General features: G+C 39.6%; 1 protein-coding gene across 4 annotated transcripts in view; it reads left to right on the top strand.

Moving 5' to 3' along the window:
- Nucleotides 1-4,060: 4,060 nt before the first annotated feature.
- TENT2 (terminal nucleotidyltransferase 2) overlaps nucleotides 4,061-14,123 on the top strand; it is a 36,270-nt gene continuing 26,207 nt past the window's right edge. The window contains exons 1-7 of one of the 4 annotated variants that reach the window (XM_031051542.2): nucleotides 4,061-4,164; nucleotides 6,159-6,355; nucleotides 6,955-7,071; nucleotides 9,334-9,583; nucleotides 10,539-10,653; nucleotides 10,770-10,861; nucleotides 11,653-11,719. In XM_031051542.2, coding sequence (XP_030907402.2) covers nucleotides 6,189-6,355; nucleotides 6,955-7,071; nucleotides 9,334-9,583; nucleotides 10,539-10,653; nucleotides 10,770-10,861; nucleotides 11,653-11,719 — 808 coding nt within the window. In that variant the 5' untranslated portion in view covers nucleotides 4,061-4,164; nucleotides 6,159-6,188. Of the gene's footprint in view, nucleotides 4,180-6,158; nucleotides 6,356-6,954; nucleotides 7,072-9,333; nucleotides 9,584-10,538; nucleotides 10,654-10,769; nucleotides 10,862-11,652; nucleotides 11,720-14,123 lie in introns of all 4 variants that reach the window. The other 3 variants (XM_031051545.2, XM_031051544.2, XM_031051543.2) reach the window with 3 other exon arrangements.

Here is a 14,123-nt window from a genome sequence, read left to right as displayed (position 1 = left end):
TGTATTGTATGGATTTGTCACTTGTAAAAGAGATGTTAGAACATTCAAATTTGCAGCAGCTGCTAGAAAATGCTAAGGCAAAAGCTAGAAAGATTCTAGTATGATGGTACTGTTACAAAGCAGGAACAAATTAAGAGGGTGGGAGAACTCCACTGGTAAGAAGTTTCTTTGGTTAGTCCGTTGCTGTCATCAGCATCTTCAACATGCTGCTGCACTCTAATAGTTACTCTGCTAATGTAAATCTGTGTGTGCTTTGCTGTAGTAGTGACTTGTTACTGGGTGAAGCAGGTGAAACTCTGCATTGACAACAAGGTGCAAGGACTGAGATTGACCAAATGCCTGCTACCACAGTCAAGGGCAAGACTGGGTTGGCCTCTGTGTTTGCCACCAAGAAGAACCTTTAGCTCCGCTGCTGGCTGCAACCAGCAGGTGTGGAGCAGTGGAGATACATGCCATGCCAGACCTTGATGTGAGGGATGGCCTCCGCTGTTATCAGAGAGCCATACAGGAGAAAAAGGGTAGGCCCAGCTGTGTACAGCCATCAACAGGACCATACTGGCTGCCAGCGAAAAGTACAAAGCCGCAGAACTCAACAACATAAAGAAACAGCAATGGTAGAAATCTTTGTAAAATCTTTGTAATATCTATTTTATTATGCGTGACCATGGGTAATGGACAAGTATACTGAGCACATCTGTTAAATCCCCATTATTCCAACTTGTTACATGGTGTGTAGGATTCACTGGTATGCCACATGTTATAAAGGTTCAAGTGACTTCAAATCAGACTAATCTTACTGAAATAATGCTGCCTAGAGTAGTGGGTTGTTATGTTACACAAGTCAAGCAGTGACAGAGCAGACAAACCAAATTGTAAAAAACTTCTAGTAAAACTAAAAAGGGGGAGATGTGGAGACAGTGTTCTCACAGGAGAATGGATATTTGGTACATGAGCTCTGAATAACTCCGAGGGATACAGCAAGGCCGTGGGAGGCCTGAGGAAGCCTAAGCAAGCAAGATAAGAAGAAGCTGGAATTCACTGAGTCCTGAGAGCTGTGGACTGTTGGCAAGCGTTCGAGGTCAAGTTCTCACACCTGTGCTTAACCAAATATGTGTTAGTCACTAAGGGTCTTCAAGACAAGTATCCAATCATGATATGCCAAATTGCTGTAGGTGTGTGTGAGCAATAATATATAAGGAGTTAATGCTTTGCAATAAATGGCTTTTTGTCTGATCACATTGATCTCTGACTGAGTCCGTTCAGCGGCATAACAGCTCTCAGTACATCAAAGCACAGATATTTGTCTCAGAAGGCTGTCATGGATTTGTAATGTGTCAGGTTATTTCAGGTGCCTCACTGAAATGCGCAGCTATTTTGACAAGTGGTTGCAGATAGAACATGGAGAATAAGTCCTGAAGAGTGAACAGTCTGCCAAAAACCCCCACAATTCGATTTAGCTCTAGGTTAAAGCAGAAACAAAGTATCAGGGTGCCTTGTGCCAAGGAATGGAGGGAAAGGATATAAGGAAAAACATAGCAACACAAGTTACTTTATTCAGGTAAACACATTGCTAATTTTTTTTTTCTTTTCACTGTATAAAAAATATTGATGCTTAATACACTGCTATAAACACTGCCTGCTACCAGGTATATCGACTGAATTAGGTTGCATTTATTGTAGGCCCATGGTAAATGTGAGAAACCTAGAAGAATTATGTATTATTGGTTAATGGGTAAATTATGGCAAGAAAAGTGGCAAATGGTATGGAGAATACCATGTGAATGGGCCAAACTGAGAACTCCAGCCACTGGGAGTTGCATCACTGGCTTTTAACAGGTAAGATGCAAATTTCTGCCTTGAGCAAAACTGGGCTGAGTTCCAGATGAAAACTGAAGTCCTTTATAACTGGGCACTGGTAGGATTCTCTTGAAACTAAAGACCTATTCATCCTCTGTGCAAGCTCTCTTGGGATTGAATTCCTTCACAGGGAAGAACTCTTCCTTCCTCCCAGTACATCTTATTTAAATTCGCTATCAACACCCCACAAGCAACTCACAATGGACTTTTAAAAGTTTGTAAATCATATCCATTACCCCAGCCCTAATCATAGCTGTGCACTGATCGCAGATCACAGCCAAGAGGGTGACGTTCTCGGGATAATTCTTTGTTATGCACAAACTTGCCTTTAGTAACCCTTCTGCAGTCTGACTACAACAGGACCCTTCAGCTTCATCTCTCTTCTACTCCTAACCCCTGAAGTGGCCATGTTGCCCTTACACCCAGAGAACCCAAACTGTGGCACAGATAAAAATTGTCTCAGAAAATAACAGGATTGGCAGCCCATGACTCCCCATGGCAGCCTATCTGCAGCCCCTTTTCACCTAGATCCCTAGGCTTTGTCTCTTTGAACCTTAATGCTAGGAGTCCATGGAGATTTAACAGCAGACAGCCCCAAATATGCCACAGATCAAAGAAATCCCCAGAGATCTCCTTCTGCAGCCCAGACCTTCCCTCAACAGCCCAAATCAGCTAAACCCCTAGGAACCACCCTTTCCTCACCTTAAATGTGCTCATGACCGTAACCCCAAGTGAACCCAAACAAGGTCCTGACTGAAGTTTTCCAGGGTAATTCTTATGCAGACCAAACTGTCTCCAGGCAGCCCCTTCACAGACAGTTTCCCTAGGAACTCTCTCTCTTCTAATCCTAAAACTGCCCAGAACCCATTTTCTGCAGCCCAAACCTTCCTTTGACAGTTTATTTACAGTCCGACTCCACCTAGACCCCTAGGCTTTCACTCTCTGAGCTCAAACCCTACCCTTACCCCAGCCATGTGCTGGGACCTCATATAAATAAAAAATAAATAATACTAAAATAACAATAAAAAAGGCCAAGATAAAGAACTATTAAGAGAAACTTGTTTTGTAGCTAAACATACCTTCAGCACTGCCTTTGCAGCTTCACTCCATATATACCACCAGGGTTTGTCTCTCAAATATAATGCTGACCATAGCCATGGGCTGACCCTTGTACAAGGATCGCAAGCCATGGCCAAGATTGAGAAAGTTCTGAGATAAGGATTCTTTTTGCAACCCAAACCATTCCTCACCAGTCCATCTGCAGCCCTGCTCTTCCTGGCCCACTGTGCTTTGTCTCTTTCTTACCAATTAAGTCTATCTATGGGTGGCCAGAGCCTTAAGCATGATGACTTGGCCTGTGCTCAGCAAGCCCTCAAGTCAAGATCTGAGGTGAGGGTGACCCAATTTACAGCCTCCCTCTCAAAGAGGGAAGCTTCAACAGTGTGTCAGTATGTGCACAGACTCATTATTTCAGCACCTGCTCAGTGCCAAGAGTTCACTTATGGGAACTGTCATTCTCTAGAGGGGGGAATCAAATCCTGAATTCTGGATCTGTCAAGGTGCAAGCATTTTAACCCATTCACGACTCAGGGTTTATCCCAGCACACCTACAATCTCTGGTGGCCATTCCTAACTTTTACTCAAGTTATCTTTTATAATATTCAAAATTTACCTTTTATCATATTTACACTGTTTATTCAGCATTAGCTTTCTGACACACGTCTGAAGAGTAGGTCAGTACAAGCGGACAGGAACTTTACAAAGCAAAACACCCACACTGTTGGCCATGGCCACAACTGGTGGTCAGCGGGGCACTGTAACCTCAGCACGGTGAAGCCGCCAGAGCTTGCGCAGACAAGCCACTTCCGAGCCACGATAGGTGGGACAGAGAACACACACGCCGTGAGCCCGGGCTTTCGGTTTCACCCTTAATGGGACGCGACGAAGAAGCCGCCAACTCACAAGAGCCAGTCGGTGTCTCCGCAGCCTGGCACACCTGCGCAGGACGGGGGAGGCCGCTGCCCACCCTCACAGCCCCGCGCCCCAGCACGACGGAAGGCTGTGGCCACCGGCAGCATGTGCGTACGCCGCTGGTGCTCCGCCGTGCCACCAGAGGGAGCGAGCGCCGGCAGAGGCGGTGTGGGGCGGAAAGGAGCATAGCGAACAGGACACTTGACGGCGGCTGCGTATCCGGGTTAAAAGGCTACGCGCAACCGCAGTTGTCTTCGCCCGCTTCCGGCTGGCGCTGCCTTGGAGGGGTTGAGGTCCGGGTGTTTTCGGTGTTGGTTACCTCCGCCGTATCACCGAGTAAGTCTCCTGGAGGTGCGTGGGGGTGTCCTTTTTCTGTGGCGAGAGGTGCCGGGGGGTTGGAACTCGAGGGCCAGAGGGTAGCTGCAGACGCCTCCCGCGGGGACCGGAGCCATCGGGCGCTATTGCTGGGGGGCTGGCGGGGCTCCGGCCCCTGCGGGAGCGGCGACCACGCTTGGGCTTGACTGCACGGAAGTGTACCGGCGTTCACTTGTGTGCTTCCTTCAAAAGCCTGCGTTTATTTGGAAACAGACCCCACTGCGACGGGTGTGCCTGAATTGTAACGTTTATGGAGCTTTGTCTGGAGCCTGAGAGGTTCTGGCCTCGTTGCCTCTGCCGAGGGGCGCGGTAAATGCCGGTACGCTACTGTGGAACAGCAGCGTTGCTACATGGGTTTGGTTTTGGTTTGCGAAGGTAACTTCTGCTTGGTGTTTGCAGCTTCAAAGACTAAAACGAACGTGTTACTTCTGTAATTCAGTCTTGAATTCTGGTGTACGGTTGTGTTACTCATCAACTACCTACATAAGCTGCTTACATGTGTGATGCTGAGAGTGCCAGGGTAGCCCAGAGGTCAGTGGGATGTGTTAATACTTGGTACATTGGCTCTTTAGTAGAAATGTCATGCAGTTCGGTTTCTGTTCTTCAGCAGAACTGAAAGTAAACATCCTCAAAATAGCTTTCATTAATACACAATACTTCCCTGCTCCCCTTTCTCCCACTTCCTCTCACCCCTGCAAAAAAACAACCAAACAAAACAACCAAAAAAACCCCTCCAAAACAAAGCAAAACAAAACAAAAAAAAGCCACGAAAACCAAACAACAAAACCCAACCAAAACTGAGAGCATTAGTCTTGACAGTTTTTTTTTGGAGCTAGTACAGTAGTGTCCGTGTAGGTAGTACTAGGTCTTCAGTAGTGTGGAAATGAGGTAAAACCTGAACAAATAAATGCCTTGGTATTTACTTGCCAGTGTTCTATTGTAATGCTGCCTGCAGTGACGGTGAACAGCTGTCTGAGGAGGTTAAAATCTGGCCGCACTCCATAGTGGTAGGGGAAGGATGACTTCAGGGTTGTGGTAATGCTGGAAACTTACTACAATAAAGTTAGGACTTTAAAGTAAATGTTAACAAAATAATAACTGATAACAAAATAACTTTTTATTTCAGTGTATGAGAATGCCTATTAATGTAGCTGCTAATGCAAGTTTTATATTTATATATACTTATTTTGGTAATTGAGAGACTGTAAAGGTAATATTTTAATTTTATTTCAGACTTAGACTACTGTGTGATGATAGCATTTCCACGCCGAGGCATGGACCTATCAGCACTTTTTCCAATTGCTTTGCTGTAGCATTGGTTTGATAAAAAGTTTTTAATGTAATAATCAGGAAAATACTGCTGTAACTTCTAACAGTTACAGTTAAAAGTTGTGTGAAAAAACTTATCTTGTATTTGAATCCCTGTATGACTAATTCATATGCAGAGTATTGAGATCAGTCATGTACAACTGCTTGTCAGTGATGCATATTCTTTGCAGGACTCTTATTTAAGAGTTAAAGCATATCTTAAATAAGTGTATGTGCTTATTTAAGCATATTCATATTCCTGTGGTGTGGCCCAGTGTTTATTTCCCTGTATTGTGAATCTCATTGTGGAATGTTTGAAGCAAGAAACATATACCACTGCAATATGTTACATTTCCTTGAGATGAAAACTCTTACGTCATGTAATTTTTCTAAAATTAAAATGGAGGGGAGCAAATATAATTCACTTTTAAACATAAAGTGCATAGTACTTGTAAAATGTAAGAGCATATAGTATTTTTATTTAGTGTCCTGTCCAGAAAGGAAATAAAACTAGCCTACAATCACAATTCTTTTCAGCAATCTCTGAATATATATCCTAGCTTATTTGGATTTTTAAACCAAGTATTTGGAAGGTAACTAGTATTTCTTGTTGTCTAATTTCTTTTTATTTTTTCCCCCCCTTTAAGTATAGGTAAAAAGGTACATATGCACTTCAAATGGAAAGGAACATGTTCCCAAATCACTCCAGCTTGGGTTGTCCATCCTTCCCTCCAAAACATCAACAACGGAGTAATTTCTTCAATAAGATTCCTCTGAATATGCTACCCACTTTTGTCTCTCAGCAACATCTTATTGAGACTCAGTTTAATTTTCAGAATGCAGTGTAAGTACAGTAAAGTTTTGATAGGTATTGGCTTCAGACTGTCTTTTGAAAGAAATATTTCTGTTTATGAAGCATGTTTTTCACTGGCTTTGACATTAATCTGCATTCAACTTTAAAATATAGGAAGGTGTCATGTAAAATAGAGCTATGTAATTTCTGTTGGTGACCTGCAAGTTTTAAGGGTCTTTTGCATTGTGCATAATGCATGAAATGCCATTGCACTGTTTAGAGTTAATAATCCACGCTTTAGTTTTAGACATCTTTAATTGTATTTGTTTACTGGGGGAACCAGGGAGGAGGCGAGAAAAGGCTAGACTTGAAGACACTATAGTCTTCTTTAAGTTCTTAAAAATAACAGTACCTTAATTTGTTTGCTAACCTCTTCTTACACTTGTGCTTTGAAGAATGACCTGTTTTTTTAAATGAAATATATATATACTGAAGTATCTCTTTGTTTGAATAGAAAAGGCAGATGTACTGCTTCAAAGAAAAAAAAATAACAGGACTTGCTGAGTTTAACATTCATCTAAGAAAAACTACCAACCCATAAAAAACACCTTAGTTATATGAATAATTGTTACTGACTGTAATATTTTCAGGGCTGTTTTGAATGGTAACCTTGCAAGTAGTCAAGATGCTACACTGCAGCCAGTGGCTTATGTAACTGGCAGTCCAGTACATGTGTCTGATGCCCCCATGTCATCCCGAGGAAGAAAGTAAGTTCTTTGTGTGTGTCATTAATTGCAGTTGTAATGTGCCCTTGGTGAAGCTCATCTCTTATCAACTTCTCATCAACTTGATTGTTGTTAGAAATTGCAGTACTGAATAGTTTTTTTTGATGGGCCATGTCATGGCCCTTCAAAGCATTCACATACCTGTTTTTGAGAATTTTGATATTAAATGCCTTAGTATGTATTGTTTTTCTTTTTCAACAGCTGTAGCCTTATAGAATTGTGATTTTTGTGTTTTATTTTAATACTATAGTAGACTGTAGTCTGTATGTGTTAGCAAATTGAGTGTTGTCTTCCTGTTAATTTGTCAGGTTAAGAGTAAGAGTGCACCTTCAGTATTTTGTGGAAATTGTGATGTTTTTCTGGACACTAGATACACTAGATACTAATCCTGATTGTCTGAATTGTGTTGCCTTTTTTTTTTTTTTTTCAAAATACCAAGTCCTAAATTCAAGTCATATGTAAGTTCCTTTTAAAAAGAAGAATTTTACTTAGTCATATTTTTCTACTTTTCAAAAAACTAAGCTTACTTGAATTTACATATCTTCCTTTGTTACTTCAGTTACAACAGAGGAATTTCAGATGAATGTACAGTTTTACTTTTAACATTCCAGAAAAAAGAAAAATGGTTTCTTATCAGTTCAGAAATAGTAGCTGATATGTGTTTGTAGGAATTTCCTCTTGACCAGTTTGGTTTATGGAAAGTTATGCTGTGTTAGGAGATTTGCAGTCAATTAGCAAATCCTTAGATCTTGAGTGGACTCTTAAGATATTTTTGGTGAACATGAGTTCATGCAAGTTCTTCTCAGCCAAAATAGGTTGAAACATTGTTATGTCTTGATTTAATGTTGCATTATGAGTTCTTTTAAGATTGTGGGTAGATATTGTTATCCGAAATTCTCTTAGAGTTGAAAACTGAAATGATGACTTGAGTTCTATTCAGTTAAATGCTACTTTTCCAGGTCTCAAAGCTACTTTGATGCTGGCTTTTTTAACTACAAGAAATGACCATAAGTTTATTCACACTTTATTCATTGTTCATAGAATCATAGAATAGTTAGGGTTGGAAAGGACCATAAGATCATCTAATTCCAACCCCCCCTGCCATAGGCAGGGACACCTTGCACTAAACCATGCCACCCAGGGTCTGTCCAACCTAGCCTTGAACACTGCCAGGGATGGAGTGTTCACAACTTCCCAGGGCAACCCATTCCAGTGCCTCACCCACCTAACAGTAAAGAACTTCTTCCTTATATCAAATCTAAACTTCCCCTGATTAAGTTTTAACCCATTACCCATTGTCCTATCACTACAGTCCCTAATGAAGAGTCCCTCTCCAGCATCCTCTTAGGCCCTCTTTAGATACTGGAAGGCTGCTATGAGGTCTCCACGCAGCCTTCTCTTCTCCAGGCTGAACAGCCCCAACTTTCTCAGCCTGTCTTCATATGGGAGGTGCTCCAGTCCCCTGCTTATGAATGTCCTCACTTATTCTTACTGTGGATGTGCCACAGTATTCAACACTGGCCACTTTCTATACAAATTCTTAATGAAGAGTTCAGATTCCAAGGGGTTGTATTTAAGATCACTTCTAAGATATCTCTTCTAGTGCATTTGAATTCTATGAGAAATTACTTAATAAGGAGATACAGACTACTCTCTGATAATGAGGCATGATGTTTATGACTGTGTAGCTTAATACAATCATTAATTAGATTTGTCAAATAATAATTTTTTTTTTCCCAGATTACACAGTTAACTGTCTGTACAATCTAAGAAACAGACTAATGCTACATTTTGAATGGCTATTGCAATGTTTCTGTTCCTCCCCTCCCCACTACTGAACTTATTTTATTCATCACTGGGTATTCAGAACTCAAGAAACTTCTCACTGCAGTTGCATTGATTTAAAACAAAAGTACCCTTACATAGTCTGTGCTTATCTTTGTTAAAAAAAAAAAAGTATGTTATCAGTGAAATAGTATGACTAACTTTTGCAGTTGTATATTCTTTCTTCCCATACCACATTTATTTCATCTAATGTCTAGCATGAGCACGCCTTTTGTTCTGTAGAATACTTGCTTTTAATAGTCACATAATTAAGCAGTGGTGTTTTTAGTTTGTAGCAACTGTCTTTTAATCGTAACTTGGAGCTTGCAAACTAGAGGAATTACTGTCTCCCCCTTTTGTGTTTTTGCTGGGGGGTGTTTTGTTTGGTTTGCATTTGGTTTTTGTTTGTTTGCTTTTTAGGAGACTAAGTGAACAGAGTGTTCCGTATAATGTCAAGCGGCATCGATTGCATTCACATCATTCTGAAACAGCTGTAGTTAACCAAGCAGTGCTTTTACCAGAAGAACGTAGATACTGTTTTCCAGGATCAGTTCAATCTCCACTCTTTCATGCACATCACGTCCCAGATTTAGCTGGATGTGTACCTCGGATTCGGTATACTTTGTTTCCAGAACCTACAGAAACCACTCTCCCTGTGGCCAAAGATAAGGTAGTATCTTTGTATGTCTGTGCCTTGCATCTGCCTTCTGGGTAGGCAGGGTTCAATATCAATAAGGAATATCAGTGAACATGGCTGCCACTATGGTACTATGTAGCCTTCCTGTGTGCTTGGATTTGGAGCATATTTTGGGGGTAGGGGATTGTTTAGTTTTAATACTAATGTCAGGAAACCTGTATGTTTTGCTCCAAGAAGTAGAAATTGGAGGAAAGGTCCATTTGTCACCTGACTGGGGTAGTGAGAATACTGATGAAAAAAGGCCACCCTAGTAATGTCAGAGAAGCCTGTTTTGAGTAAATAGGGTATTGGGCCTGTAAAGAAGTTTTGTGTAATAGAAAAGAGGATGTCTTATTTAGGTGGACAGTGGAGTTGCTACTGTGATTTTTGTTTTTTTTTTAGTAAAAAAAACCAAAACATGACTCATGAGTCTTCATACTTCTGCTGCACCAACATGACAGATTTTTTTAGTATAAAATGCCTGTTGATTACAGCATATAAGTGCCGTGAAAGAGAAACAACTAATATCTCCTTCCACCAAAGATCTGACATCTACCACATCTTCAGTAGTTTCTGTGGGATTAAAAAAAAAAAAAAAAGCTAACTTTAATCAGTTTTAATATTTATTTTTCTCCTTGTTGCTGGTAGGCAAACTGTTGATGTTAAAATCAGCAGATACTGCTTATTCCTTGAAAGGTTGCAGATGTTAATAATGCAGAAAATATTTTCTGTGGGTAGACACTTTTTAACAGATTGAAGAAATTTAAATTTAAAATCTTTGCAGGAATTTCTTTTGGGGGTTGTTCAATATGAATTCCAGTGCAGTTTAACTCTAGACAATGTAACAGGTCATGCAAAATACAGTCTTCTGTATTTCATGTAATTACATCTCTGTCAGGAAAGGATGTTAATTTTTCTGTACCTTTACTTTTTGAATATGTGTATCTAGTTAAGTCAGCAGGTTTTGGAGTTATTTCAAGCATGTCAGCAACAGACCTGTGATTTGCACAAAAAAGAGGTCTGCAGAACACAACTCCAGAGAGAAATTCAGCGACTTTTTCCAAGTATGTTTTGAATTTGGTTACTATCAATTTGAATGTTCTATAGGTTTGTGGTTCTTCCTTCTTCTTGAACTATGATGCGCCACATCAGTTTTTATTCTGTGATTCCTCTATTACAGACAGCAGACTCTTTTTGGTTGGGTCCTCCCTGAACGGGTTTGGCACTCGTAGCAGTGATGGTGACTTGTGCCTGGTGGTGAAGGAAGAACCAGTAAGTAACATAAAACTAAATGAAGTATCTTTTTAAAATGTCTGTGCTTTTATAAGGCTGGATTCTAAAATGTGAAACAAATGCTCATATCCTTTTGGTTAAATAACTTATTTTTGCATTTATAATACCTATGAACTGTGGGACAAAGAATGTTGCAGATATGAATTTAATCCTCTAAACCCTTTAGGCCAACAAAACATTTAAAAAATAAGCATTACCTTTGCTCTGTGAGGGGAAAACACACAGCAAAACGGGGAAGTAAATAGCCTAGAATCGTGAAGAAAATTTAGAGAATGTTGCCTCATTTTAGATGCAGGAAAAACTCCTTGTAAGGTTTGTTGTTTTTTTTTTATTTCATTGTTTAGATTCATAAACAGTAATTTTAGTGAGCAGGCGTAAATACGGATTTGATATACAAAATATCTGAAGTATTTTTGAGTGGAAATGTTTGAGTTGAGTTTATGTTGAGGAAAAGATGTAACAAAATGTAAAGAAAGCATAATTTTGAAAAAATAGAAGTATCATTGCAAAGGAAGGAAAGGACATTTTTGTGTAAGTGGGGCTATGTTTTCATAAAATTCTGTAATTTGTGAATGTCTGATAGTAGCTTTGCATATCAAATACGAATTTTCTCTGTGGTTTTTGCCACACTAAAGGTAGTTGTAGACTATGGGATGGTTTGGTATATGTGTTCATGTCTTACTCTGAGAATTAATTTTATTTGAAAAATAAAGGGTGATTACTTGGAACATTTAAATGAGAGATACTGTAATTTTAATACCATATTCCAGATAAATCAGAAGACCGAAGCAAGAAACATACTCAGCTCAGTCCAGAAACTCTTCAGTACTAGCCTTTGTAAGTTCCTGGCTACAGTGAGGTGGTAAGATTACTGGCAATTCTGAAAGAGATATTGATGCATAGTTGTAACTAATGTATGTAATTGAATCTAACCTAGCTTCTAATCACAGTATTGTTTGGAGAAAAGCTGTAAGTGTTTAGTAATGCTACCTGTCTTGGTGCTGATGGAGAGTAATCAAAAAACCGTAACAGTTGCCTTGCAAATTAGTGGACTTCAAGAATGGATAGCATCTAAAATGACTGTTGAATTGTGGACCATGGTGGGATGTGAGGGCATGAGCTGAGAAGCAAATTTCTGTTAGGGACACCTCTGTCAGTGAACTCCTGCTTCTTTAGGTTGCAGTGCTTTCCTGGGAACAATGCTCTTAAGAATTTTTAAAATGTCACTCAGAGCAGACTGTGTAGAATTGAGTAGGGTGGGGGATAGGGGACCTTAATACTGGTGAAATAATTAACATAGCTGCCTTGTGAAAAAAATACTAAATGTTGACAGTACCAGTGCATATAGGCAAAACAGGTCAATTAATAATTCTTGTAAGTTCTTGTTTTGGGCAGTTGCTGACTTAAATGTGAATACCATTAACTTCAAAGCAGCTTTTGTACCATCCTTGTGGAATTAAAAAAGACCCTGTCATTTATTGATATAAGTGACTTCCCTCCCCTTACTTCTCAGACTTGTGGTATGTACTTTAATGCAACTCCTTATATTGCTGTTCTGAACTATCCTGCAATGGTAAAAGGAAGGGACAAACAGTAAGTTTAAATGCAGACTTCAGAATTTCTTTAGTGTCAAATGTGCATACCCGGATCTCGGCAGCTTACTTGGAGACTTGACAGATCCATTATAGAATGGGTAGCTGATAGTTAATGGCTTATTACTGTTGTATATTGATGTTTACATTAGGAAGTCCAGAACTTGGTCTGGGTCATTCTGGTGCTTTCTGAGAAGTACAGTGATAAAATAGTTGTGTTTTCATTAATCAGAAAGAGAGTGTCTACATAAGCTTACTTGTTTGCCAAGAGGCTGTATTCTGCAACAACGCGTTAGACAAAATCAAGTTTGTTTGCTGGGGAATATGAGTATTGGAAAGACATGTTTATGTGTGAGTGATCTCTGAAGGTTTTTTATTTATGCCATTGCTCATTTCTAATGCTTTTTTTGATGTTTTTTGATAATTATCTGTTTCTTGCAAGTGGCTTTGGTCAGCTTCATTTAATCAAAATGTTCTTTGGAAAGTAAGGCAGGGCAAAACAGTATTAATATTACTGCTCTTGTCAGACTGTCCTAGTTGTGGGTATGTAGATCCAGAACCTCTTGGATCATCTCTTCATAATCTTAACATGGGCAGGAACTCTTACATCTAGTCATCTGTCAGTGTGTTTGTGTATACGTGCTCTGTGGACATAGCTTATAGATGTTACCTGAAAATGTTCATCTGATTCAAAAATAAAAGGTTTTGCCATTAGGTCTTTCCATTTGGATTTAGTTCATTTACAGACTGTATCTCAACTGTGCTAAGGTTCATGCCTTTTGCTCGAATTTATATGTGACCTACAGGCTCTGCTTTTCTTTGCTTTTCCATTGCTTTCTTGGGTGCATTTCTTATTCAGGATCATGTGGACTACTAAATATACCCTGAGATATAATTAAGAGTAGGGAAATTGCAGGTGATACGACTGAGAGAACAGTTTCAGGGAGCTTAGTGCAAAGGTGTATTTGGTGGAACTGCATGACTCTGTCACACCTTAGTATGTTTGGGTTTGGATGGTCTGGTGTTAAGCCTATGTGTCAGTAATGTGTAGATAATCACCTGAGACACAGTACTGTGATTGTATGTTTATTGCATGTCCTATCACCATTAAAGCAAAAGGCAAATAAAGCTTACATTTGGAAAGTGTTACAATTCAATAAGGTATGTATTTCTTGGTATGTACTTAGTAAGTCAGATAAACAGTTTTTAAAAGGAAGTTTTAAGCATAATCAGTGCATAGTAAAGAAAGCTGTATTAATTATTTATCAGTAAAATATATAATTTAACTGTAAGCAAATTAAGCACAATTAAAAATTATGTGGCTGATCATGTGCCCATTGGTGTAATGTAGTGCTGGGCACAAGTCTCCGCCTCCCTTCTCTTTGAACCTTAATTGCAACTATTCATGACTTCTGTTACAGGTACTGCTCAGTGAAAGCACTGTAGAGCTGCATCCCCTATATTCAAATTTCTTGAATATGCTTCCCACAGAAAAATCTTCCACTTACGTTTTTCTCTAATATTTAGTAATTATTTTTCAACACACATTTTCCTAGATTGTATTTTTGCTGCTGTTGCTAAAGCTTGCTTAGTTTAGCACAATCCTCCTGAGAATATTTTTACTAAATTTAATAAGCTACTATTTGCTA

This window comes from Melopsittacus undulatus, chromosome Z, assembly GCF_012275295.1.
Source record: "Melopsittacus undulatus isolate bMelUnd1 chromosome Z, bMelUnd1.mat.Z, whole genome shotgun sequence".
NCBI lineage: Eukaryota > Metazoa > Chordata > Aves > Psittaciformes > Psittaculidae > Melopsittacus > Melopsittacus undulatus.
The sequence above is the reverse complement of the archived record's forward strand: the minus strand, read 5'-3'. Positions and strand labels throughout refer to the sequence as shown.